General features: G+C 42.8%; 1 protein-coding gene across 1 annotated transcript; it reads right to left on the reverse strand.

Moving 5' to 3' along the window:
- Nucleotides 1-1,352: 1,352 nt before the first annotated feature.
- On the reverse strand, nt 1,353-27,091 carry LOC146760458 (dynein axonemal intermediate chain 1-like). Its single transcript, XM_085551448.1, has 6 exons — nt 26,813-27,091; nt 8,914-9,003; nt 4,450-4,537; nt 1,749-1,828; nt 1,614-1,664; nt 1,353-1,370 (listed from the first exon to the last, which is right to left on the reverse strand). Exons 1-6 carry the CDS (start codon nt 27,050-27,052, stop codon nt 1,353-1,355), a joined length of 567 nt encoding a protein of 188 aa, XP_085407574.1. The 5' UTR covers nt 27,053-27,091.

Here is a 27,091-nt window from a genome sequence, read left to right on the forward strand (position 1 = left end):
AGTGCCCTCCTTCTTCTCTCGAACTTCTCGGAGAGTGGGAAGCGTTCCAGCCGTGTCGCCTAAAGTTCACAGTCGGCCTCTCGGTTTTCAGGGACTCTCTCTCTCTCTCTGTTTCGTTCGATTTGTTAGCCTCAATTATATTGTGTTATCTTGTATTTCGATATTATATTTAGTAAAATAAGTTTTTCCTCCTTAGACTGTCGCTGTTTTATCCCACTCCCCTTTTCCCCCTCCTTTCCGGGCCCCGAGGGGGTGGGGGCCCACGGGGTGGCTTCCCCTGTCACGGGCATAGGTAAATCTAAGTAACCCGTGACAAATACCCAGGGTACCAACTACTGTGGGTAATCAGCCAGCTCAGAACATCTGCCTGTAAATGAACAGACGCTTTGTACTTTGAAAGCATCAATGGAAAGCCAGTGCACCTACACCACTGTCCATTACCCATCAGCTCAGCACCCCACTGCTCCCAGCTCCCTTCTGCATCTGTCTTGTCAAAAGAAACCTTCCCCAGATATTAACTGGAATTTTCTTCATCATCCCTCTGGAAGGAATACTTGTTTGTTATTTGTTTTGCCTACATGACTGAGATTCATTTCAGAATACAAATCCATTTGGATTTTTTTTCTCTGTTTTGTTTCCATTTTGCAGGAAACACACAGGGAGCTTGCAGCATCCTCAAGGGATGGCTGGATGGCTCTGCTCTGCATCCCAGCCTCCAAGTGATGGTCCATTACTACCTCTGAAGGGCAGTGACTATGATGTTAACAAAGCCAAAAAGCCAGCTTGGAGGAATGCAAGCCAAACAAAAGTTATATGAGTAACACAAACAGTAACAAGCTTAATTTTCAGAGCTAAACATAGCAGAGATCAAAACTTCCTATTTTTATCTTGTTTTCTTAAGAAAAATGTCTGTCTCCTGTTGTCCGTTTCTCTCATCTCAAACAATTTTTACCTCACCAGCAATTTTAGCCAAACTTGGCTGCACAGAGGACTTGGTAACATTAAAGCCTTATGCATTTCATAAGAACGGATGGCTGCAGAATGCAAACATCTGGACAATGCCCCTATCAGGGAAAGGCGATCAAATCTCACCCCCTGTCCTCACCACATGGCTGGAGCTATTTGGCACTGGGCTGCAGGAAGGCACCAAACAGGAGGAGGGCTACAGCATAGAGGTGGGACATAGTCATTGAGTTCATACAGCATCGAGGTGGTAAGAGAGAGGAAGGATAAGAGGAGGCAGTGAGAAAATGGAGATAGGAGGGCAATGAGAAAGGAGCTGGGATGTAATTGTGGAAAGGGAGGGTTTGGGGACATTAATCTGCAGGAAAAAAAAAAATAAATCATTTGTTTCACTGCTCACAACAGGCCTAAAAAGGAAAAGAGATGAGATTTTTTTCTGCCATTTCCCCACCAGTCGTAAGGACAGATGATCGATGACTTTTAACTTCTGCTCTGATCATGGTTTGTGCCTCACTTGCACAGCTGCAATCTGCAAAGCATTCTGGGACACAGTTTGCATGAAAAACGTTTCTGCAAAATAATGCTTTAATTGGGTCTGTGCAGAGAGCTCCCTGTGACCCTATGGGGCTCTGTGCTTCTGTCAGGCTCACCACAGTGATCTGAGGGCAGGACGAGCCTCTGAAGTTGTACTTTTTTGCTGCCTATGCAAACAGCTCAGATGATGAACCAGAAAGACAAGCGTGGGTCAGGGGATGTAAAACAAGGGACAAAGGAGCCATTCTTACCTTATAGATCTTCCCCTCTTCAGTACCAACAAGAAACAAATAGTCTATTGTTTTGTGAAAATCAAATGATGTCCCACAGCCTGTGAAAAAAAAGACAGGAGTCATACAGAAAATTTGTTCACCTGTGCAGCTCCCTGCCCATTATACATGCACACTGCCAAAGTTTCCAAAAGCGACTGATTAGCCAGAAGCTCCTCAAAAATGCTAGAGCCACCCCTTCTTAAAAGCCTTTCCAAGCTGCACCTTTCTCCAGGACCTTCCATATGACGAAACAACATACACAAAGGGGAAAGGGAATTGAAAGAAGGGTGAACAGACTTGGAGTAAAACACACAGTAGGTCAGTGGCAAATTTAGCTCTTGGAGCAGTTGCCCTGTGCTCTACCCACACTGGGTCTCCCCTAAGCTGGCCACAAAGATCGCTTGGTGAGGAGATCCAAAGCCTTGCATAACAACAACCCCTGGATGCCATTTGCTTTCTAAAGCAACAAATGCCTTAAGACTGCCTCTGAGAATTCTGTCTGTACAAAAAATAACTCTGTGATCCAAGAAGAACTGACACAGACCTGTGATTAGCAGTGCCTGCCAGATGGCCTCTAAAGGCAAGGGCACCCAAGGGAGTCTCCATTGTTCTCTTTGGGATCAACTTCAGCCCCCATCAGAGACTGCAGCTTCTGTTTCAGTCTCCTCTTTCAGATATAACTTCAAGGACGTTGCCAGACACAGAACACAGATCAGCATTGCACTCTGCACTCAGTCACTGCTGCTCTTTGGTCCTACCAAGCCCATTATTGTGTCTAGTATCTGTCTTTGATTCCAAACATCTCTAAGGTGACCAAGACTCCAGTTACATCTGGACCTCCAGCAAATCAGTATCCTCTAGCACAATAGAGGGAGTAGCAAATAGTTTACAAATGTAAGAGTGGTGAGTACCTGGTCTGCCTCCTGTTAGAGAAAACAAATCTCTTCTGTTCAGTTGGTTTTGACAACCACATAAACGTTTTCTGAAGTGTTAAAGGGTCCGGAGAGGAAACACAATAATTCCTTGTACCCTATCTTGTCTTTGGCTCAGAAGCCACTTAGCAGGCTCACTTCAGTAAACCCAACAGTAAAGGATGTGATTTGAGAACAAATCTTTTGGCAGTCACACAAGGATTGTTCTTATTTCAAAAGCCCCAAATCAAGCAGCACTGTTACCCATAAATAAAACAAGCATCCATCACAACAGGATGTGGTTCCTTGATATCCTCTGGCTTCTGCTCCCCTAACAGATGCAACATCATCCAAGAAACTAAACTCTTGTGGTGGTGAAAGAAAATTTCAGTAAGGTTCTTGAGCAGAAGATGGGATGTCTGCTTAGTGCCAGAGCAATCTGGGTCTGCTGACCATCAGGGAAATGCACAGAAATCATCAGAGGAGGAATCAGAACAAGCAAAGAAGGTCCAGAAGTACATCATTACAGAGAACTTTCTGCAAAGGCAGCTGAAAATAGCTTTATGTCTTAAACGTTAAAAAAATGTAGACCTCAAAGGAATTGCTAAGGTTGTTTCAACCCTGTAATACTGTCAGCATTTTTTAACATTTAAATAGATTGTTAAATATTCAAGGCAAGCCTTAGAAAAATCCATTTCCCAGCAACACTAACAAATAATCCCAGTGCCTCTGGGAGTTCTGCAGTGTTCAGCTTTAGCTGGTCTCTTACAATCTGTGTGGCAATGCAAAACTTTCCACAAACACACATTCAGGAATTACTAGCCTAGAAACATTTCTAAATGCAGAGCAAGTGCCTTCTGCAAACCAAGACCACAGCTTCAAAGCAAGAAGCAGGTACAGTAGGATGATTAGTGGAATCCTCAGGGCTCCCTGTGTAGTCTGGGACTTCCACAGCTGACTCATCTCATCCTATACCAAACACAGGATAGTGTAAGTATAGTAAGGATAAGGGGATTCAACCTAGAGAACTGCAGTCTCTACCTTGCATGGAGGGAGTCTAACACAGTAGCTCAGAATAGGCATTGTGCTTTTAGAGAGCCAAAGCCATACGCGGCACATCACACTGTAGGTTGGGTAAGCTGTGCACTCAGGAGAGGCTGCCTTTCATTTTGATTTGGCCAGTTCAGATCAGCATCTGGTAGGAGGAATACAATTGATTTAATCCTGTACTACAGGTAATTCCCTTGCCATGTCTGCACCGAGATGTCATAGAATCATAGAAACACCAAGGTTGGAAAAGACCTACAAGATCATCCATCCAACTGTCCACCTATCACCAATAGCTCCAACTAAAGCATATCCCTCAACAACAATCTCCAAACATTCCTTGAACACCTCTAGGGTCGGTGACTCCACCACTTCCCTGGGCAGCCCACCCCAACCCCTGACCACTCCTTCAGAGAAGAAGCATTTCCCAACATCCAGCCTGAATCTCCCCTGGTGCAAATTGAGGCCATTCCCTATAGTCCTATTTTTAGAATTAATATTTATCTTATTCTGCAAGTAGAGGCAAGCAGCAAACCTTGACTCAATCAGTGGCCATTGCTACAGACAGCCTTTATCCTACTACATGTTCAAAGCCAGGAGGAGTCACCCTTCTTTTGCTCTTCTCTTCCTCAATATCCCATTCCCAATTTAATTCCCCAGAATGCCTGATAAGAGGTTTTGAGTCAGTGGTTAATCAGCATGGCAAGGACTTGGGCTCCTACCAATTGTTTGCAGCTGCAGACCCTCTGGCCCCTGCGTCGTTGTTCTCTCTGCTGACAGCTTGATGACATCTGTATGAACCAGCTCATTCTGCAGGCAGAGGAGATTCCACATGAATAACAGCCTTTACAGCAACAGCAACAATACAGAGACATTCAGTACTTTCAAATGGCAAATTTTATGAAGGAATTTTAAAAAGCTTTCAAAAAATTGTTTAATGTTTCATGCCCACAGCTGGCAACTTGCTAACATGCTGCTTTACATAAGACCTCCAGGAAACTGATGCTTTGGTGCACTGGTGCTGAGAGCCACTTGTACATCTCACAGGCACAGGCATCTGACCTGGACAACTTTGGGTTTATAGGTCAGTACTTTCAAGTGTAGGGTGACACTGTCAGTGTGAATTGTGACAAGTGAAATTCCTCTATATAGTGGAAGATGGGTATTGTGTACAACAGCTAAAACCCACACTTGGGGTTAATAACAAACCACCTCACCAGGTTTCTCTTCTTACCATCTCCCTGTTGTCCCTAGAGCAGACTCAGGTTCTAACACTCACAGCTTCTCAGACTCTGAGATTCAGCCAACAAGAATATCCAGCAAACAGCTAGAGTGCACCATGTTGTTATCAACAGAGCTCTAAGGAGTGCATCGCAGGGCACAGCACTGCAGTGCAGGGTTTTGTGTGAACATAGGGCAAAAAGGCTCTGTCCCAAAGAGTTTACACTCAAGGTAGGAGGCAGAAGACAGATGAAAATAGACACCATGTGGGTGAGTCTGAGGAAACAAAGAGAGGCCAAAGATTCATCCTTAGATTAGCTCTGGGAATTAAAATACCTCTGCAGATTGGAGTTGGTTGTGAATATAAGAATACCCTGGGGCTAATAAAAAGAACAAAGAACTAAAGATTGAATTAGTGAGAAGTGTGGGCTGAGGACTGGATGTTTTCATGAATCTGCAGATTTCCCACTGGAGCACTGCGAGAACAAAACATAACTTCTTAGCTCACTGAATCAAGCTTTAGTTGGAGATTCTTAAACCCAGAGCAGGACTTGTGTGAAAAAAGAGATTTTGCCTGGAAAAGTCAGTCCCAGGGATTTGCGTTAGGAATGGGTGAGAAGGCCTTCAGAGTATTTATTCAGTACCATTCAGAGGAGACAGTTTTCTAAGACGTTTTAATCATATTTTAAGGGGACATATTGTCAGAAGGTCCAAGAAAGGTCAAAATCCGTAACATAATTAACTTTCTTCTCATTAGCTTGCACTGCTGACTAACCACATACCTTTGCCTACTGATGGGAGTAACTTTTATATGAGACTGCAGCAAGAAGTCTTCTGCAGCCTATGAAGTTAGTAACTCTTCTTGCAGCACATGGGATAAAACCAGACAGATTCAGTGAGTATAGGCAGAAATAATATTAAGAAAGAAGTCGTATATGCTGGTATGTGTGTGCAAGAACTGGAAAGAGAAAGCACAAGTTCTTTTGCAGCCTTTCTTTGAAGATGCCTCCCAGCACCTCCACCAGGCCAAGGCCCACACTGTAGGCAGCTTCTGTAGGCTTTTGCCTTCACAAAGGATCTTATATATGCTGTGATCCCCATTGTGCTGCTTTTTATTTATTTATTTATTTAGTACACAGCCTTGCAGTCCTGGGGCTGTTTACCGACAGAACCATTCAAATATTCCTCTGAGTAAACAGACTGTTGACAGCCTGGCCTTCCAGGAATACTGAACAATAATATGCTACTTCTGCTGAACAACTGTAAAGCATTTTGAAAGCATTAGAGAATTAGGTCTTGCAGCTGCCCATTTCCCTTTAGTTGTTGTTACTAATCCCAAGTGGCAAAGGTGGCCCACCTGGACCTATTCAGCAATTCAGCTCCAGGTCACAAAAGAAAGGTGGGTTGTGGCTGCTAGTCAAACCCAGGAGCAATGAGGATCACCCCAAGAAGAAGTGCCAGACTGCATCCCAGCCAAAACATTCCTGCCATCATTCCAACAGCTCTCCTCAAAAGTCACTGCATGAATATAAGGAAGGAGAGCACAGCTTCCAAGCTGCAGAATTTCCACATTCTTCCTCAGTTTTACACCGTCCCAATGACCCAAAACCAAGCCAAGATGACAACACTGACACATGAACATTTCAGAAAGCTCATCCAAAATGATCGTGCCTGTTTTTAACAGAGATGAGAACTACAGCCAAGGCAGCTCAACCATCCTTAGCTAAAATTCGATTACTTTTACCCAATTTTTGAGTGGTGCTTGCCAGTTGTCCAGCTGGAAGTAAGAATTCATTTATTCACTTTGTGCTCTCAGCTTTGTTAGTGTCAAAGTTATCACTGTCTGAAGAAGCTTTACTTCTGGATAGTCCTGTCAAAAAGATTAATTGAGCTCCTTTCATTTATTCTATATTTGCACAGTGGATTTGCAAAACAGAAAATCTCTGCGGTGTCATTAATTATATTCTAAATAAAACTCAGAGATCAGTCTCTTGTAAGACTGGACTTCAAGCAAATCATTCATTCTTCCTTGCTGTGCATAAAGCCATGGATTGTTACAAAGCACCCTTTTTGTTCTATTTCTTGCTTGCTCTTTGGAATTTCTCTTGGAAGAAAGAAACAAGAATGTATGTAAAACTTGTATTTCACCCTGCCTGCTAAGCACATATCAGTTCTGGCAATTTCAGAGGTAACTTCAACTCAATTTCATGCAGGGGTGTAGCCAAGAAGTGCAAGTAGTAAGTAGAAATAACACTGTGCTAACCTGGTCTTAGAAGTCATACCAGGTGACTCTTAACTAGCTACACCAACACGTTCAAGGGACAGGAGAAAAAAACAGCCTTATGATGTGGGAACATAATTAAGCACTGCTGAATCACAGAAACATTGCATAAAGCCCTTCAGAGGGGAGTTGTCAGTAGAACCAATCTGCAGATTCTTAGTTATCCAAACTGTAGCACTTCTCGGAAGTTTAAAGTAAAAGATTTAATCCAGCGTGTCCCACCTCCTGTGTGAAACTGGATCACTCAGTTATGTGACCACAGCCAGTCACTGGGACCCAGGCAATAGGTGTTAACATCCAAGTCACCTTACCTGGCTGTGTTCAGCTCTAAGAGGGTACTACCCAGCGTAAATCCCTTTGGCTTTTCTATACAGGGGATAAAACAGGAGTTGAATGCTGCAGCAGTATTCATCTGTCTCTATCTGGGGAGCTCTGAGCACTCTTTTCAGAAAAGGACTTGGGACACGCTTAGCGGAGGGATTTTTGTTACTAAAGCTGTGTGAATGAATCTGGAGGAGTTTATGAAAGAACCTAATTGTCAATGCCCTCTGCACATTCCTACTGTGTTCATTAGAAGGGGCTCCAAGTCCTGAGGTGAACATGAGACTTAAAAAATAAACATAATGTTAGATATGAAACCCTTCCCATGGCAGCAAGGCCTGAAACTCTCAGAACAGACAAGCTTTGAATGGCTTTGAAAGGTTAAAGAAATGAGTATCTAAGGATATAAAGAAATTTCTTTGCTAGCTGGGAAATAATGGGACAGCTGCTTCAAACTCCCATTCAGTGTAATTTGATTATTTCCCAAGTATAAAAAATAAATAATAGTAATAGTAATTGAACTCTTCAAAGTGTAAAATCAAGTACCCAGTACAGAAAGCACGCGTTAAGACTGAGAGAATTAAATCTAAGGGTTGTTTACGAACATTTCTGCCAATGCATGTACTGCAAAAGAAAAAGTAATCAAAGGAGGGGAACACAAATGAGTTAACAGATTTTCTAGGGTGTAAGCAGGCAGTGTCTTGGCAATGGTAAACCCTCTGCCTGTCCAGTTGTGCATTGTTGTCCCACTGCAAACACAAGCTTTCTCCCTGCTCCATGGCCATAGTATTTCAACTTGATATTCCTTGTACCAGCTGCTCTGGGGAGCTGGGCAGCAGCTACCAGTTCCTGTCTTGCAACCTGAATTACTCTGTACCACTTTGGTCACCCACTTGATCAGTGTTTATGTATTCTCCTTTCCCTTTCTGAATTGCAGTCTGTAAGACAGCATTTTGGGAGCAGGAATTATGAAACTATAGATCAATGCAGATTATTCCACCTTGTCTCTGTATGATCCTCCCGGAACAAGGAAGGTTTCAGAGCAAGGATAAGACTTGAGTTTCAGCATCTGTGAAGCAGAAAAATGTTCTCTCATAATCAAGCCAATGGGATGCTGCAGGTGCACGTAGGATGGTTGGGCCCTGAGCAAGAAGTAGGCTAATTCTGCTCAGTTCAGAGTTTAACACAGTGCTCCACATTCAGCTGAAGGTTGATATCAGCAAGCTGTGATTGAACCAGAAATGTTCACTTCTTTTCAGATCTTGCTCATCATAAATAATACAATTAATACATCATTGAACTTTGGAAAAAAAAAAAGTGGTTATAATTTGGACAGGAAAGAAAATTGCCACTTACTGTTTACCTTAACTAAAGTCCATGACACAATCCGTCCATCCGAGGAGACAGAGAAGAAATTCAAATTGTTGTCCATGTCATCTTTCTGCCACTTCACCTTCAAACAAGCAGATAACCCCAGTTAGTACGGAGCACTCTAAACTAGCAGCAGAGCCACTGGCCCTCAGCAGGGTTCTTTCCCACCCTTCGTAAAGAGCACCCGGTTTCCACCCTGGAGTCCTGATGCTGGCTCACAGTATGTATGAACACATTCCCCATTCCTCACAGGCAATTTCACAAGTGCCCCCACAACTCCCATCTCTCACAGTACCACAGGGAAGCTGCAGATGACATATCACTGCCCTGTGCAAATGAACCCCTTCCCATTTGGCTAATTACTGCAAATACAGCGTTATATGTCTACCCTTCAGCCAGCTCACCTCAAATTAGCTTTCTGTGCCTGTGTGGGACACAGATGAGCCCTTGCAAGCAAAGTGCGACATGGGTCTTTGAGGCACTTTGTTTTAGGGGGATCAAAAGGTCTCCATTAAAACTGAAATCCTCCCTACACCTTCAGAGCATCTGTGTGCCTAGTAAGGAGATTTGCCTTTTGACTGTGACAGCTCAGCAGGAGAGATTAGAACTCAGATAAATGGCTTACAGTTTAGAAGAGACATATCAGTTAGACGAAAAGCATTAAGAACGCTCGATTTTCAGATCTGGAATTCAATCAGACTGAAGGGAAAAGGATGACTTGCCACTGGGCCTGTCAGCATAAACTCCTGTGGGCATCTGTCAGTTCAGGAGAGGGACAAGCACTTCGGCAGGTTCTGCTTTGGTTTTCAAAGGCATATTTGTTCCTGTCCAAGCAGTGCAGCAGACACATTTCCCTGAACATCATCTATGATAAATGGGCACAAGAATCCCAGAGCTTATCAAATACTCAATCTGTGAACAGCTATTTATCTGGTACCTATTCCAGAATGCAAGCAAGCGTTCTCAATACTTTAATTACACAGGATTGGGTATCCTGATGTTACTTCCTTGGAAAAACTGTTAATTCTGTTTTACAAAATTGTTTGTACCGTGAAGTTCTCTGGAGCATGAAAATTCAGCAAGAGACTCACTAAAGAGTAATTAATTCTCTAGTGAACCTGTTTCCTACCTAGAACACACTGTTCTGCAGAAAGAAAAATAAAATGGAAGGGAATGCTCACACAATGACAGTTTCAAGGCCATAATATGTGACCAAAGAGTCTTGAGTAGTTTTGAGCATCCATCCTCACATTGCAGAAATCAAAAGACTCCAAGTGGAACCACTTCTGTTTGACATTAAGTAATGGCATAATCCAGTATTGCTCAGAATAAATGGCTAGTGATGAAAGAACAGGTCCAGTGTAACACACAGAGAACAGTGATTTCCAGTGCTGGCCACTGCACACATTTGTGCTGCATATATCTGTTCCAGGAACATCTCCCCAGTATCATGAGCTGCTGCTGATCATGGTGGCCATGAGCAGCTGCTTCAGATAATGAGGTTGGTGTAGTAAGGAATTTTAATTCAAAGAGAAAAATGCAGGCTTCTGAGGAACTGGTTAACAAACATGTTGGCTTATTTGTCTCATGAAGGGCACAGGAAAAGAGATGTGCTTCAAATCAGAGCCTTTTAAAATGCCACTCTAAACTTGTCCAATAATAAGGTGCACTTATTTGTATGTCTAACTTGACTCTCCTCTAACTCAGGCACTTTCTACTTTCCAAAATATATGGAAAAATCAGTCACACTTCCCAATCTTCCTCTATGGCAAAGTTGCTTAGCTTGAGGTAGGTTTCTGTGGAAAAGAAAAAATCCATTTAAACCTGGAAGCAGTTAACACAAGCAACTTAAATATCTCCTATCAGGAAAGGGTCACAAGTCAAGAAAAGGGGTTCTCCAGAATCTGACATCTGCAGGTTGAACCCGGCAACACCTTGATTTGCACAGGGAAGGGAAATGCAAGAGACACCTCTGTGCTGAAGGCAGCATGGGTCTGAGATTAGGCTTGGAGTTTAAACACTGCACATGCTAAGAGCTGAACTGGTCCAGACTTCTCTAAGGGAACAGCCCAAGTCTGACTACTACCAGAGCACACATCCAGGTGCTCCCTAGTGAGCTTTGCTGGAGCTCTGCAGCTGAGTTCCCTGCTCTGCTCTGGCTAAGCACAGTGCAGATGTTTTGCACCCAAACTAGAGCCAAGCAACAGCCTGTTACATCAATGGAAAATGTGCAAATAAAACAGCTGGAGTCCACCTCTAATCACACTGCAGACAGCTCTAGAATCCTCACACAGTGTGTTGAAGAAACCTCATCTGGAGGCATCCAACAGGGCAAGCACTTCAACAACCTTATGGGATTATTACATAATCCAATTCCTTCCAGCATTTCCCAGCCGGAGAGCTTTACTCAGGGTTTGCTCACTCCAAATACCATCTCTCTGACTGTTATCTATGCAGGTTTTCTGTTATCAGTTAAGCGTCACAACTATTTCTCTTCATCTGTTATATGGTGGAGTCAAAAGCAAGTAGGCTGATTCTCTTGGGTACTCTTGCTCCTAAACCTGAAAACATTAACAGCATCTGAGTTAGGCACATAATGTAGGTGGTTTGAACTCAGGATCTCAGGGGCATCAAGATCTGCCCTCACGTGACTGTCAGCAGCTCTCCATGGCATTAGCCCGAATTTCAGGAAACAGAAATAGGCACTTGATACTTTTAATTTGCTGTCAACACCTCTGATGCCTTAATATTGTTTATGATATTTTTTCTCCTGATCACTGAATTCCACAAACACTTATTAAGGTAATTAGCCTTCATGATACTGCAATCAAATTAGGCATCTGCTTAGAACTGGCCTTTCTCCTGCTCCCAGAGGCCCACAAATGTGGCATGGCCTCCAACCATTAGCAGTATCCGTGCTCTGAGAAGTGGCACATTTGACAAGAAAAGAAGGCGACTGAAATAAGGTTTTCTTTTCTGAAGCATGTGAGAATGATCCCAGGATTTTGGCTGCCTGAGATGGCTTAAAGCAAAAGTTCAATTAGGATATAGTAAAAGCAAAGCATCACACAAGAAAGAAAAGTGTATGTCAACAGTGGAAAGGAGACAGGTAAAGACAGTACTGCAAATGACTGATCCTGATGGGTTCTATAAAATAAAAAATAATACCGTTATCTTTATAGTTATCTTCAGCCTGACTGCTCCTTCAGTACAAAGTCAATTTGTGAAACATTGCTGTGGGGTACCTGTGAGAAAAGCCTATCATTTCTTAAGTTTTATTTCGCAAAGCCTGGTTATTCATAGAGAAATGTAAGATATTCAAAACTACTATTTGTTCACAGAAAAATAAAGGTAAAACGCTGCATGTTCACTGCTACGTACAGCAGGTTAGCAGGGCAATAATCTATCAACTCTTAGCAAGAGAATAATATCATCTTTGTCTATAGCAGCCGGCAGTGGCTCCTGTCCAGCAGAAGATTAGACCATCTATCCAATCTGATTTGAAAACTCCCATGTTTCTAATGTCATTCCTAGAACAGAAATAGTGCTTGATCATTTTTTTCCTGGCATGGAGGCTGTTAGTCATTCATGCTGACAAATAAAATTGGTCAAAGCCACCCTGGCCATGAAGCTGACCTGAGCACTTCGCAGACAGCCACAGGCAGGATCTGCCTTCCTTTCTTCTAAGGGGACACACGCTACTGCAAGCACCAGCCCCTTTGGCTGGTTGCTGGCTTGCCAAGACTCAGCTGTGGGGTGCCATATGTGGCACATACACAGTAAACAACAAGCAATTCCTTTCCTTCCTATTAATTATACTCCATGAATCTCTTAGCCAACACTGGGATGTTGCGCCCTGCTGACTCCTGCACAAGGTGAAGCAAAGGAGTTTGGGTCATTCAAAGTTAAAAAACAGAATAAGGTCTGTCAGAGGTAGGAAGTGGGAATGACACAAGCCTTATGAAACCCTGAGGAGCTGAGTCATACACACACAGATCAGTGAGTGAGCCCCCAGGCTGCTGAAGAAAATCCCTGCCAATGTGACCCAGAGACAAAATCCTTCCTGCACCAACCTGGCAAGCAGTATAGTCCTAAGCAAAACTGTCGTGGCAGCAAAGGGTTTGGGGGAACAAAAGAGGACATCTCTTCTGAGGTGGGGTTGGATACACGTGACCACTGGTGGTGGTTCACATTGCTGTTTTCTCCAGCCTCCAAAAACAGGCACTCAACAGCTGCCACCTACACAAGCATCAGGACTTAACTGGCCTTATAGAAGAAATCTCCTTTACCATAAACTCCTTCCAGTTCATGCTCTCTAAGCATTCCAGTTCTTCTCTTTCAGCCCTTCTATGCAGCTGGAAATATACAGTACAGGGCCTCCTCTCTTAGGCACAAGCAAGCAGGATTTACAATCTCCTCTACCTTGTATTCCTGCAAATAAATCAGAATTATGTGCCTCTGTGCAACAGGATGGCATTGCTGACCACTGATGATCCGCTATTACCCCTTCTGGCACCCAGCTGCCTAACTGCTCATTCCCTCGTTTCTATCTGTGCATTTAATTTTCCCTTTCTAAATGCAGTATTTACTCATGTCTTTATTGAATTTCATCACATTGATTTTTGGACCGTTCTTCCAATTATCAAGATGGTTTTGAACATAATCATGTTCTGCAAAGTCCCTGGGCCTCCCAAGAGGGCTTCCTTATTCTTAATCTGAGTTGTTAATGAAAGTATTGATCAAAAGAAGACCAGGGCTGATAGCTGGTGGGTCTCACTTGAAGCATCTTCAGGGTGTGACAGCAAGCCCTGGATACTGCTCTTGGAGCACATGGGCTGAGCCACCTAAACAAACTCTTTACAGAGATTTTATCCAATTCATATTTCTACACAGTGGTAATAAGAATGTCACTGTGGGAGCTTGGATCAAATGCTTTAGTCAAGTCAAGATGGATTGAGATGATAATGTTGACTGCCTTTCCCTTCTTCGTGATGTCCATTTCTCTGAGACAAAAGAAAAAAAGAAATTACAGTAGCTTAACAATTTATTCTGGACAAATCCATGTTGGCTTCTCTGAATTACCTTATTATCTAGACATTTACAAACCACTCTGCCATTTGTCTAAGTGTTTTTCCAGTGACTGAAATTGGTCTGCCTGGTCAATAATTTTCTTGGTCCAAACCTAACATTTTAACCTAGATTTTTTTAAATTCTTCCAGTCCATTGTGACCTCTCCTCCTTTTCATAGCCATGTTTGTCCTACAGGCCAAGCATTTTAGTGCAACTAATGCACTGCTATGTTATAATATACACTTTGCAAGTCACTACGGATGCCTGCAGCATGGGTAAATTGTTCAGATACTGGTTTCTGGTCTGTGGTACCTTGTCCATACCATGTCCCCTCTACATTCAAGAATACAACCTTCAAGAAAATCACATGCAGAAATGTCTTTTGCCAGACACTGGTTCTGTGGCATTGCTGAAAATCTGCTGATGACATTTATTGTTATTTTGGTCAGTTCACACTACAAATACATGAATGTGCCCCCATCCACAGAAAAAAGCAGGACAACACTTCCCTCTGTCCATGCCTCAGGAGTTCTGCCTTTGAGTAGAGGCTTGTATTCAATTAGATTGGAAGCTGCGTATGGGCTTGCACAAAAAATCACTAGTCTCTGCTTAAAATCAAGGATGTATATAGTACAAAGACTTCCTAAAATTCTCACTAATGGTCTAAAATTGCTCTGGCTAATTCTTCAAATACTGCAGGGTATATTTAAGCTGATCCTGATGATGAGCACATACCTGTCTCATCAAAACATTATTCAACTTGCACTTCCCTATTCTGAACTGTGCTTTCACTCCCTTTTTACATTAATCACATTAAACAGTCAGCCTTATACACTTATTTTAAGATTAAACAACATAGCATCAAATAGTGCATTCTTCTCTATACTACTCAGTATTAGCTGAAAGCTGGTTTTAGTAATGAACGTATATTCTTCATTCCTCCAACTTCCAGTACACTTCCCAAATATCATCCTTTCCTTTTTATGACCCTGGATAATTACAGCTCATTTTGTACCTTCATCTCCTTTAATTTTCTTTGTCTTCATGCCACATTTGGTCTGCATACAAGAGACTTCTTCCATTTTATTGCTATCCTATTTTCAGCCTTCCAAAGCAGCCTGCTGCAGGCTGATCTGCAATAAATTGCTCTGTAGGTCACACCTTCTGGAGCCAGGCTGATCTCTCTTGTGTTCTGGTGTGAATACTCCTTGGATTTCGCTACAGCAACCTTTAGTTTGAGCCAGGAAGCAGTTCTCATTTCTTTCCACCATCACAAGAAATGTGTTTCTTGTTGGTTCCTGGCATCCAGAAACACCAGCTCATTACCAGCAGAGAAGAAATCTTTCACAATCTCCTCCTGCTAATAACAAGCTGCCTTTATTTTTTATTTCTCTCCCTGTATCACTCTCCTCCAATGTCCTGGGATCTGCTGTGGTGGAAGTCTCTTCTGACCATCAGCTGACCAAGTATGTTGACTTCTGGTTTTCTTGGAGCGAATAGCTTGTCCCCCCCTTGCTGCTAAGACAAGGTAGCACCTCTATAACAACTTCCCCAAGTATCCTCCATCAAAGCACTGCCAGCTATTCTTCATTTACCGCTTACCAGACTTCCCAGCCTGGCCCCATTCATAGCCCTTGCTGCCTCACTGAGAATCTCTTGCTAGCTATTAAAAGTGAAGCCAAGGCCAGGCACCTGGAGGAAAGCATGCAAGAAACAAGGCTGCTCTCCTGAAACTGGTCACAAGAGACCCTCCAAAATGTCTGACCTAGAAAACACAGGTTACTTCACTCACATGCAAAGTAACTCCAGTGTTAGTCAAAACACAAAAGGACAAAAGGATTCCTTCCCACGGTTAGTTGGGATAAAGGCAAAGAGTGAGCTAAATCCAGATGACTCACCTCAACTTGCAACAAAAATGACAATTTTAATGAGCTGTGATAACGTCATGCAGACTGCTTACTCCATGATATAGGTCAAAGGAGCCCAGTCAATGTTTTTCACCAAGTCTTCATGCAAAAGCTGCTCCTGGGTCCAGAATGTACTTTGACTATATGATATCACTATGCTGGGAGAAGATCTGGCTGTGCCATAGCTTCTTGTGGGTCTAAGCTTCCTGCTTGATGTAAATACACCAGGCAGGAAGGAAGCAGCCATGGTCGGCTCCAGCCAGTCTCTAAGTGAAGAAGATCTGAACAATGAGGCGGCCAGCTTGCCCATCTTGGAGCCGAAGTGTCTGGGTACAGCATAATGAGCTCCTGCCCCAAGGTGCTCACTTGGCCAAAGGGATCACTGGGCTGTATCGAGGCTTTTTACCATTCTTGACTATTACACTGGGAACCCGACAGCATTTCTGCTGTGGTACATTGAGAAAGAATGTGACAAAATAATAGGTTTCGTCAACATTACCTCAAAATACATTAGCACTTGATTTTGTTCTCAAAAGACTTGCAGTAAAAACATCATCCCCATCCCTGATCTCTAGACATGGTACTGGTAAAAGCAGAGCAGATGGGTGAATCCAGGTGCAATTAAAGAGGAACAGCTGCTCCCAAGAGGAAGAATCATGTCTGCTGAATGGGGAAAGTTGGGCTGCCTCTTTCAGGCTGAAGAGTCTTTGCATACCCAGAAACCTCAAGAAGAAAGCAACTGTCAAGAGTGCAGTGCCACTAATAATACCTTTCTACTACTGCCTGAGATGTCTGTGTGGGGAAGAAGCTGGAGACTCTTTCACAAGGGATGTGACTTTCTGGGCCAGGAGACCGGTGCCTGCCAGGAGCCTGTATCAGATATCCCAGGAATATCCATCTGAGCCTCTAACTCTAAGACCATGTTTGTCATTTACAAAGATTAAGGCAAGTGCCACCAAGAGCCACAAATAAAGCCCTCCTTCTGTCCCTGCCATACAAAAATATATTGTGACTAGATACTTAACAAAATGATCTTTAAGCAGCACAGCTGGAATGCGAAGACAGATATACCCAGCTGAGCAAGACCAGATGATATTCACCCTAAGGTGCTCAAGCAGCAGGTGAAACAATCTCTAAATCATACATAATTATCTATGGAAGCTAGGAGAGGTCCTGGAGGATAGGAGCAAGGCAAAAATGTCCCCAGAAACCCCCAAACAAAAGCTAGCATGAAAGATTATGTTAAAAGACCGTGGACCTGTAAGCCTACCTCAGAACCTTGAGAGCTGGAGCAAAGTATTAAGTCATCAGTATGCATCTATTGTCCAAGAAGATAGGGAGCAGTGAGTATGGGCTTGTCAAGGAAAGATCTTTTCAAACAAAATTGATTACCTTCTCTGACAGGGTAATGGGTCTACAGGATTAGAGGAAAGGAGCAGATGTGATTTACCTTTAATTTAGTAAGGCTTTTGGCATACTCCTTGCAATGTTTTAGAAGCAAGCTAAGAAAATTAAGTCTAGATGTAATTACAGTGAAGTGGATGAGTGATTGAAAAAATGAATCTGCAAGAGTAATGACCAGTGACTTCCTGACCAGTTGAGAACAACAGTAGATGGTTCCCACAAGGGACCATCCCAGGTCTTGTTCTATTCAATATTTTCATTAGTAAGTTGCATAATGGATGGCAAAATACACGAGACAAAGGTTTCTGTTATTATTATCAGAACTCAAAGATAACTTGACAAATTGGAGACTCAGTCTGAAAACAATAAGACTAAATTTGATAAAGACAAGTACGGAGGTACACAGGAAGAAGAAAGCACATAAGTAAGTGGAAATTAGGGAATTTCTAGCTAAGTGGCAGAAGTGCAGAAAAGGATCAGAGGATGGTGCAGGGATCAGCAAAGTGACACTGACAGGTCAGGGGGATTACAGAAATCTTTTTTAAAGGGATTAACAGGTATGTTACATCTAAGACTTTCCAGATAATGACTTCAGTCCATCAGTACTGGTGAAGACATCCAGACTAACTCATTTTGATGAAAGCACTTCAGGAATGATACTGTAGAATCCATGACACCATAAGCAGAAGAAGAGGACACTCTCAAGGGCTCTGCCAGTTCTCATTTCTGTGAATCAGGAACAGTCTCCTTTTTCCAGAAATGAAGGCTCACTCTGATTCTAAATTCAGTCTCACTTCTCACGAGTGTACTGCACGTCGAGTTCAACCATACTGTGACTGCTTCATCCACTGCAATAGATGAGACTGCTTTGTACAGCAGACAAGTCTTTTGAGTGTAAGAAAAAGTTGATGGAAAGATATAAATAAAAACTACTTTGATTTACATTCATATAAATAAACACTTAAAAATAAACCCAGTGAAGAATGTTCCTATTTGGAATCTGGATTTTCTTTTAAATGCAAATGTTTTGGCTATGACAGCAAACTAGAGATATGGGAGCTGCTAAGCAGAAGAGAGTCCTTGGCGCTCTTCCTTCCACTGTAGAAAAATATGTCAATGCTTTGCTGTAAAATTATGCAACAGGGCAGAATGGATCAGATCAGAGAGCAGTGGAAGCAAACTTGTCCCCATGACATCAGCTGTTAAAGAGACAAGGTTTGTAATTAGTACCTATTCCTAAAGGTGAGTAATATTTAACATTTGGATGTACCAATTGTATTAGAGAGAAAATGGTTTAGACAGCTGATGAATGTAAAAATGTTCAGAGATCCCAATACCCTTCAGTCTAATTTGGGCTTCCTTCTTTTCTCTTGCATTTGTAGTGAGCAGTTCTGGTCTATGGTACTGCCCACTGGAAGCAGAACAGAGATTTAATTGGCCGCCTCCTAACTCTACCTACCATCATTTTGTGTAACACAGCTTTCCTGATAATAAATATGCCAATCACAATGGTTAGAGTGGCTCACAGGCTGGAAAACAGTAAGCAGGTACTGAAATGAAGGTAGCTTCTTCACCTACAAAGAAGTTGGGCATCACCTGAGCCAGTCTGGCAGGACTGCATTTCTCCAAGCAAAGAACTGGAAGGAAGAATTCCTCAGCATCTGGAAAGGAAAGCACAGCACAGGTGCATCTGGGTGCTCCCAAAGACCATCCGTCACCTGCACCATGAGTGTGAGGTTGGTGTAGGCTATTTCACAGGTACAAGCTAACAACAGGCTTATCTGATGAAACAGAACTTGCTGGAGGCAATAGCAAGAACCAAGCTTTTCTGAAAGCCTTTTTGTTGATGATGGTTGTTTTTGTTTTTTTTTGTCTTTTTAGTACTTGAAAGCTTATTGATAGCTGAGAGAAAACTTTCAGATATGTTTACCAACACTGAGGACTCCTTGTAAAACAAACTTCCACGTCTGATTTAACCCCATAAACGCTCCTCTTTGGAAAATCACTTCTCCCCCACAGCTGGACCAACTGCCTTCCACCTTTATGCCTTTATCTTGGAAATCGCTACATTTTGGAAGCCCACGAACCCAGGGGTGCAAGATCAGCTTACAGTAGTAAAGAATCAGACCCACTGTACCACAGTGCCTTCAAACACCACACATGAATCTGGGATGCAGAAAGAGGATAGAGAAAGCTCTAGCAAAGAGAGTACTTGGTGATAGAGGGACTCAGCACCAAGCTGAGCAGCAAGCATGGCATGGAAGTGACGCTGATACAGGGCAAAGGCCCAGCCTGGGGCTTGTGCATTGCTCATGCTTCACAGCCTCAGATTTATCTGGAGGAAGCAGAGTTCAGTTATAAATAGCACTGGATAAGGGCTGGCCCTACTTTCAGTTTGTTTTCCTCCTGCTGGGAGGCGGTTGCTCTGCTTTGTACCAGGGATCTGCTTGCTTATTCCCCTCACAGCACTCCTTGCTGCATTTATTAGGCTGGTACACCAGCAGCTGAGGAGCACGGACCCAGCCATCAGACTCTCTCCTGTTTGTCCTGTCAGTGGTAGAGTTTTCATGTCAAACAGAACACAGCTGAATGATGGGTGCCAGAGGCCAGAAAACTCAGGCATTTTGACCAATTGGAATTCACAGCTCCTGGTTTCAATTCTGACTCTGCTCACTGGGCAAGATATTCAATTTACAGACAAAATAAGAAGTTCCCCACGCCTTGCGCAGGGAGAGCACATGGCAGGCAGGCTCACATCCAAATCCCCAAGCTTTCTGACGCTGCTAAATCAGAGACAGCATCTGCAGTGTTACTGACAGAAGGTGCCCATCATTGCAGGGCTGGGGCCCTGTCCCCAAGCACACCAAGTTGAGATGCTCACTGCAGCATGAGAGGGGTGGGAGCTGTGGCATCCCCTGCCCCCTGCAGACCATGACTTTGACCTCACCATACCTGCTCAGCCTGCTCTACCATTACCCTGCCCTTACCTCTACATCATCTTCCTTGTTGTTTTGCAGGCTGTGTCACTGTTGTTAAGACCCACATGTGCTTTCTACACCTAGTTTGAAAATCCTGCTATCAGCAGTCATGTATTACAGGCCACGTTTTTTCCACAGAGACCCAACGGAGCTTCTCAGTTTCTTTTAAATATTTAGTTAACGTTTGTGATGGCCATAAAGCAGCAGAGGAAGATTCAGAGATCCATGTAACCAAACAAATGCATTACAACTTCTCCGGACTTTGAAGCCTCAGGCTAACATTTTACAACATCCCACGAACTGACTTTATGTTCCATGAGTGAAGATTTCTCTGTGAACTAGCACCAGTACAACCCATGCAGAAAGCAAATTACATACACTTTGCTTGCTGTTACTGAAAAGAAATAAGCAACTTGGCAATCCACGGTGAAGTGATCTGGTTCTTGAGTAAAATGGATGGGGAGAGAAAAGAACAACACAGCACTAAAGAATAATCTTTTTAGCAAGCAGCAGTCAGAGCAAAAGAAAGAAAATAAATTCAGCGTCTGTATGAAGTACAGAGGGAAAAGCAGCATCAAAGGGGAAAAAAAATTTCTTCTCAGACAAATGTTACATGATCTGCAATGCTTTACAAGAGAATTTCTAACCTGCAAGAATCCCCACTCAAGGTGCAGTTTAGAAGAATAGTTAAAGAAACGAAATCTCTTGCAGATACAGTCTGATATCATCCCAAAACATATAACATTGAAGTTAAAAAACAAAGGACTTGGTCTATTATTGTCAAAGATACTTAGAAAGAAGCATTTGGGCATTAACTTTTCTAACTTGAGAGTGCCTCACAAAGTGTCAAAAAGGATTTCAACAAGGTATAAACATGATGTAAAAGATTTTATCTAGCATTTCCACCACAGCGCTGCCTTGCAGTTTCTACCACCTTCACCATCACTCTAAATGAGTGTAAAACTTTGAGACAGACTCCTGTGGTTCAGCAGAGCATTCCCTGAAGGGCACTGAAAATTGTCAACATGGGGACAAGATTTCTTACAGCAAAACCATGACCGCAGTAAGTTCTCCCAGCTCTAACAATGACCACAAAACTGCCATTCTTTACCATTTTCTACAGCAAGCAAATGGCAATCCCAGCCTGCCCCTGGTATTTGAGTTAACTGCTGGGAACAGAAGTGCAGTTAACAGCTGCCCCAGCAAGGAAGACTGTGACAGACGTGATCCTCAAAGCCCCCGTTTGCTCCATGGACACTCTTCTCAAACCTCTGTACTTCTGTGCATGCACTCAGTGACTGAAGTCAAGCTGCCATTCTCATGTGAGGATACAGGGGCCTCTTTAACTCTTGGGACATAAGAGGTTAGCAAAACATGTAGTGTTTGTGTTGGGCCAGGAATGCAAAGCAAGGCTAGCAGCAGAATAAAAGTAGGAGAAACATGCAGGTGAAGACACTGAACTGACCCAGTACGAGATGCAGTTTGCTTGTATTATCCTATAAGTTTTGTGTTAAATGACCCTTGCCATCAGGTTTCATCTCCCTTATCCCCTATACTCTCTCACTTGCCAGCTCACATGCCAAGCCATCCTGCTTCTCTTCATCCCTATTTCCAGCCCAGTCTTCTTGGTCTAAGGTCTATGATGCTCTTCCTTCTCCAAATTTCTGTTTCTCCACTGAACTTATCCCCTAACAGTATCTCCATGGAGCTGAATAATGCTTTCCCATGGCACTGCCCACAACAAACACATAGTTTGTGCTTCTTAGCAGTGAGAGTGACAGCAGAAGAATCGAGCTTTTTCTGAGATAGATGATCTTTATTCTGACCTTGATAACAACCTTCTGCCTCTTCTTTTTCTTTTATTTTCTTTGCAACAAACTCTTTGTTTGCCTGAAGCCAAAGAAACAAAATATTATGCAAAGCAGTAACATCTTAGAAGCAAAGCAAGCCACAAAAGTTGTTTGTCTGACTGCAGATGACAGATTTAGGAGACTGGCCATCAGAAATGTGCTGGTGTGACAGTGGGTTATGAACAAAATGATTTTGCTTCTAAGTAAGTGCAGCAAATACAATCTGCTTCCTAGAGGGGCCTTTTTTGTTTGCATGTGAAGCTGTGCCCAGCAGCCTGGAGAACAGCAAGCCATACTGGCTTTAAAGGAGCTCTGCAACTGATCTCATTTACTTTCTTCAGCAAGCCAAAACCTCACCAGGTGAGCCTGGGGTGGCTTCATGAACTGCTATGATTCACTGCAGTTATTTAAGGATTTATTACCACAGAAAGCAGAGATGGAGAAGAGATCAATCAATTACAGAATTACAGAGCAAGCTCCAGTGAGAGAGACTCAGAATCACTAAATATTCAGAGGGACCTGTAAGGCTCAACCACTCCAACTCCTGGCTCCACGCAGGACGACCCACATTCAAACTCTGTATCTGAAAGCACCGACAAAACACTCCTGGAGCCCTGGCTGTGCCCGCTGCCCTGTGCAGCCCATTCCATGCCCACCGCCCCCTGGTGCAGAGCTTTTCCCAAACCCCTGCCCTCCCCTGGCACAGCTCCATGCTGTTCCCTCAGCCCATCACTGTCATACAGAGCAGAGATCAGCGCTGCCCTCCGCTGTGAGGAGCTGCAACTCCATACATTCAACTGGTAAAGCAACGTGCAAGCTGGCATTCACTCAGGTTTCCTTCAGGAGTTCGCAGGCTCCTACTGTGCTGCCTTGCCCATTTTGTTCTAACCACGAGCATCACGTTTAACCTGAATGGCATTTGGCAAAGAGTTAGTAGGCAGCAGCCAGCCTTTTCTCCTCCCATGTACAAGCAGAACGCAGAAAACAATTCTTTCAGGATGCCATCTCAAGCTCCATGGCGCCAGCACCACGGCAGGCCAGATCAGATACAGTACATGCACAAAGAACCGGGTTGTTTTTCAGATCGGTGATCTCTCCATAGCAATCCCAAACCAAGCTGTGCTCGTGGGTTGGCCTGCCACTGCTAAGACTTGCTCCAAGCGCAGCCAAAATAAATATTCCCTTTACAGACCTTAGGGTCAGCGCTCTGCACTGAGAGTTTGGTCAGTACTGCTGACTGGAAAAAAAGGTGAAAAAGAATATGTCAGTCCTCTGCAGCAGTGCTGGCACTGTACAAATCCCAGAAGCAAGCAGAAATAAAGTCCTATGGGAAGGTGGACAAGAAGCACGTGGCAGAAACAGATCTGTTGAATAAGATGTGCTTTAAAAGGGAAAGTGAGCAGAAGAACTTTGACACAGCAAATACTTTATCACCCAATCCCTGTTTCTGAACTGTTCCAGCTTCCAAATGCTTCAAACCTAAAATATTTCAAATATTCAAATAATGAGGAGTAAGAAGAAAAGCACTCTTTTAAGCTGTGAAGAAAAAAACAAAAGGCCTTTCATTTTTTTAAAAGTTGAGAAGTGAAAACAAAGCTCAAAGGCTGACAATGGGAGGGGATCTCAATGCTGAAAGTCTCTTCCCAGCAGGTTGATTCTTCTACCTGGAAGAGATTGCTCTTTTGGTCCCGCATGCCAAAGTCTAGTCAAGTTGTGCCGCTTTGGCTACCCTAGTTAAGATCCAAAGCCAAGCTCTGTGACTGAGACACTGTCTGAATGATGGAGATATCCTGTCTAGGGGCACGCTTTATAGGAGTACTCAGTGATGGAGATTATGGGTTTGAGGTGCGTGCTGCTTGTTCAGTGCACTGTTTCGATTAAAATGGGGTTTAGTCTAGCCCTACAAAAACTCTTGCCCAGCAGAACATGGTATGTTTGGCACAGCATCCCAGGATATGACAGCTTTTAGCTCACTGATCTGCAAGATCATTTCCAATTTTATGTTCCCATAAAAGCTAAAGCTTTGGTGACTGTGATAGCCACACTGCGCTGTATGCATATACATTTGTATGCCTTTGTAATTGCTTATTCCTTTATTTTCTTTCTTCATAGTTCTGACTTTGGAACTTAATTGGTAGTGAAGAGTGAGAAATATCTTCTTTAAAACAAGCCAAAATTTTCCTCCTTTTATATTGCAGTACAGCTAAATATAAAGAAGACATTTGCCAAATCCAGAAGAAACCACTGTTAGGATCTTTAAAAATACAGGAGCCAGCATCAGATGTATGAACTCACTAATAGGTAACAGAATTATAAATTCTACATTAGATTATTTTTTATCTTAATAATGGGTTATTTCATTGGCTTTTTTTAATCCGAACTTTCTGATATACTACTAAATTACTGAAGATGAAATGGCTAAAGAAAAGAGCCGTCAGGCTGTTTTACTCACTTCCTATTTTGCTTTCACTGCAAAAACAATGCACTGTTTCAAAACAAAGGAGCCAGGCAGTCCAGAGAACAAAGGTTTTTAATTGTTCTGGAGAATTTTATTACTTTTCTAATTAGTCTTCGTAGGCATGGGCTTGCAGTCTCTGTATCAGTGAGGATTGCAGAGGATAGTCTAGACACAGAATAGGCTTTAGACTGGTGGGGGTATTGGTGTGGGTAGAACAGAGCATCTTCTTTGAGCCAAATCTGAGAAACAAGACATCACTTTCTAGAACCATTAAATGTTAGATGAGGAAGAACAATACAGTGTCTCAACATGACAAATCATCCTCCAGGACTGATTTTCTCCCAACAAAAAGAGAGAAAACTCTCTATAATCCTTTTGCCTAATATTGACAAATAGCTACAGTTCAGATCATTCCAACAAGGTGTACAAGCTCTTTTCCTGATTGCCGTGCTATCTCCTTATTACTAACTTTGCACACTCATTTTACAGCAAGGTAAGCCAGACACTCCAAAGTTTACTAAAAATACAGGTACTTTACTGAAGAGAAAAAATAAGGATAATAATTCTCAGCACTCAACCTCTGGAAATAAAACAAACAAATGGGAACTTCAGGCTACTCATACCTACTTCTGTCCATATCCAATATGTGGTTTCTTTCCTTTGCAGAGATATCTCCCCGGAGTGCCTAATAGTTTTCTTCACCTCTGAGCTGTCAGGCAGTACACTACAACTTCTGAAAGCTCCTTACAGATTGCATCTACTGCTGCATGTAGCTGCTGCTTTTCTGTATGCATGAGGCCAACTTGAGAATGCTCTGTCTTTCCCCATTTTATCAAGGGCACAAATGATCTGTGATTCTGGCGTCTCTAAAGTGCAGTAGCAACCATGACCACCTCTAGCATGCTGCAGCAAGGTCATGGAAAGCTCCATGTAGGATCTACTACTTTGATTTTATTTATTTTGTACTGGAAGCCTGAATGGCAATTGGAGAAGCTTGGAGTTTTCTGCCTTTGGGGGTGTGCATGTGCAAAGATAGATTCTGTGTATGTGGAAGTACGACACACTGTACAGTGAGAACAATCCAATGTTGGGGTATCACATAAACCTGTAAGAAGAGCTGAAAATGTCTGCTGGAAGAAAAGCTTTGTCCAGATAGGCAGCAAATACAAAATTTAGATGTCCTCCAACATGTTACTTTTGCATCACTTATCTGTTTATCACAAACACCACTGTTGCTTCTGGCAGGTCCCACATTTACCTGCAAGCCCCATTGGGATGCCTTGATTTATTTATTTATTTTTTAATTGAAAGATGAAATGACAAGGACCTGTGATTAGGGGACAAATCATACATTATGTGACAAAGTACAGTGAATACTGACCGTGTGCATAGAGGTATGTCTACATTAGGCAGCAAAGCCTAAATCAGGTGCCAGCAAAACCTGTAGTCCAGACCACAATATGCACAACTGCACCTCAGCAGACCCATGCAGACTGTGCTAAAGTCTGTGCTGCCACACTTTCACTGCTATGAACAAGATCAGACCCATATATTCCTTTTAGTGCTCCAGTCCTAACTCAGATTATACTGTAGACATAACTACAAAGCTATCTGGATGTAGCAATATATTCACTCCAGTCCTTTACAGTATCCTCTCTTTGGAGGACAGATGCTATGGAGGCATTTTAAAAGGCATTACTTTAAGAGCATTACCTGCACACTGCAATGCTTAGCTCACTAGAAAACTTCTCAGTCAACCACAGGGTGCTGTGTTTTGAATCTCAGTGACAGTCATTTCTGCAGACAGCTGTCCTTGGGTTTGTTGTGCTCAAAAGAAGTTGTTTTCAAGGCTGAGGTATGTGTTTTAGATGGTTCTCATTACTTATTGCCATTGGATTCTGTGTTTGGAGCACAGAAAGCACTGTATGCTGGTATATTCAGAGGTGTTCAGTTTCTCCCCAAATGTAAATAATTTGTAATAATGAAAACTAAGGAGAAATAATTCTGTAAGTACATTTTGTAAATGTGTTCAGTTTCTGTTGAGGATCAAGGATTCAAGCAATTTCCTTGCCTTCCTGTGCATTTCAAAACAAGCTTTAAATACAACTTAAGTATCATACACTAATGCATGAATTAAGCCAACACTTCTGCCCATACAGCGTATTTTCCTGCTGTGCCTGCACTCAGCTCAATTAAACGTTCAGTTTGGGGAAAGAACACTCACCTGCCACACTGGATCTGAGTGCTTTCCTGACTTAGCACTGCTCATGTAGCTCGGCTGGGAAGTTGCCTTCTTAAGGTTGTAGATGGCCACATTGCCATCATAGAAGCCCACTGCCATGAAGTGGGGGTGGTCATTATGGATATCCAGGCACATGATGCCACTCTCACTGCTGAAGACATACTCTGGGAAGGAAGGGTTCTTCATAGTGTAGAGCACAAGCATGCCACGACTTTGCTTCATGAAGTCATCTAAACAGAAAAGAGTTTTGCTGTTAAGTCC

Source organism: Coturnix japonica, chromosome 6 (genome assembly GCF_054131305.1).
Source record: "Coturnix japonica strain WE chromosome 6, WE-NBRP24, whole genome shotgun sequence".
NCBI lineage: Eukaryota > Metazoa > Chordata > Aves > Galliformes > Phasianidae > Coturnix > Coturnix japonica.

Coding starts and splice junctions, on each gene's coding strand:
- LOC146760458 (XM_085551448.1), bottom strand. CDS start 27,052: ATGAAGCAAAGTCGTGGCATGCTTGTGCTCTACACTATGAAGAACCCT. Junction 4,538..8,913: donor TGTCATGGACTTTAGTTAAG/GTAAACAGTAAG, acceptor CTCTGCCTGCAG/AATGAGCTGGTTCATACAGA. Junction 1,829..4,449: donor TCTGCAGCTGCAAACAATTG/GTAGGAGCCCAA, acceptor TTTTTTTCACAG/GCTGTGGGACATCATTTGAT.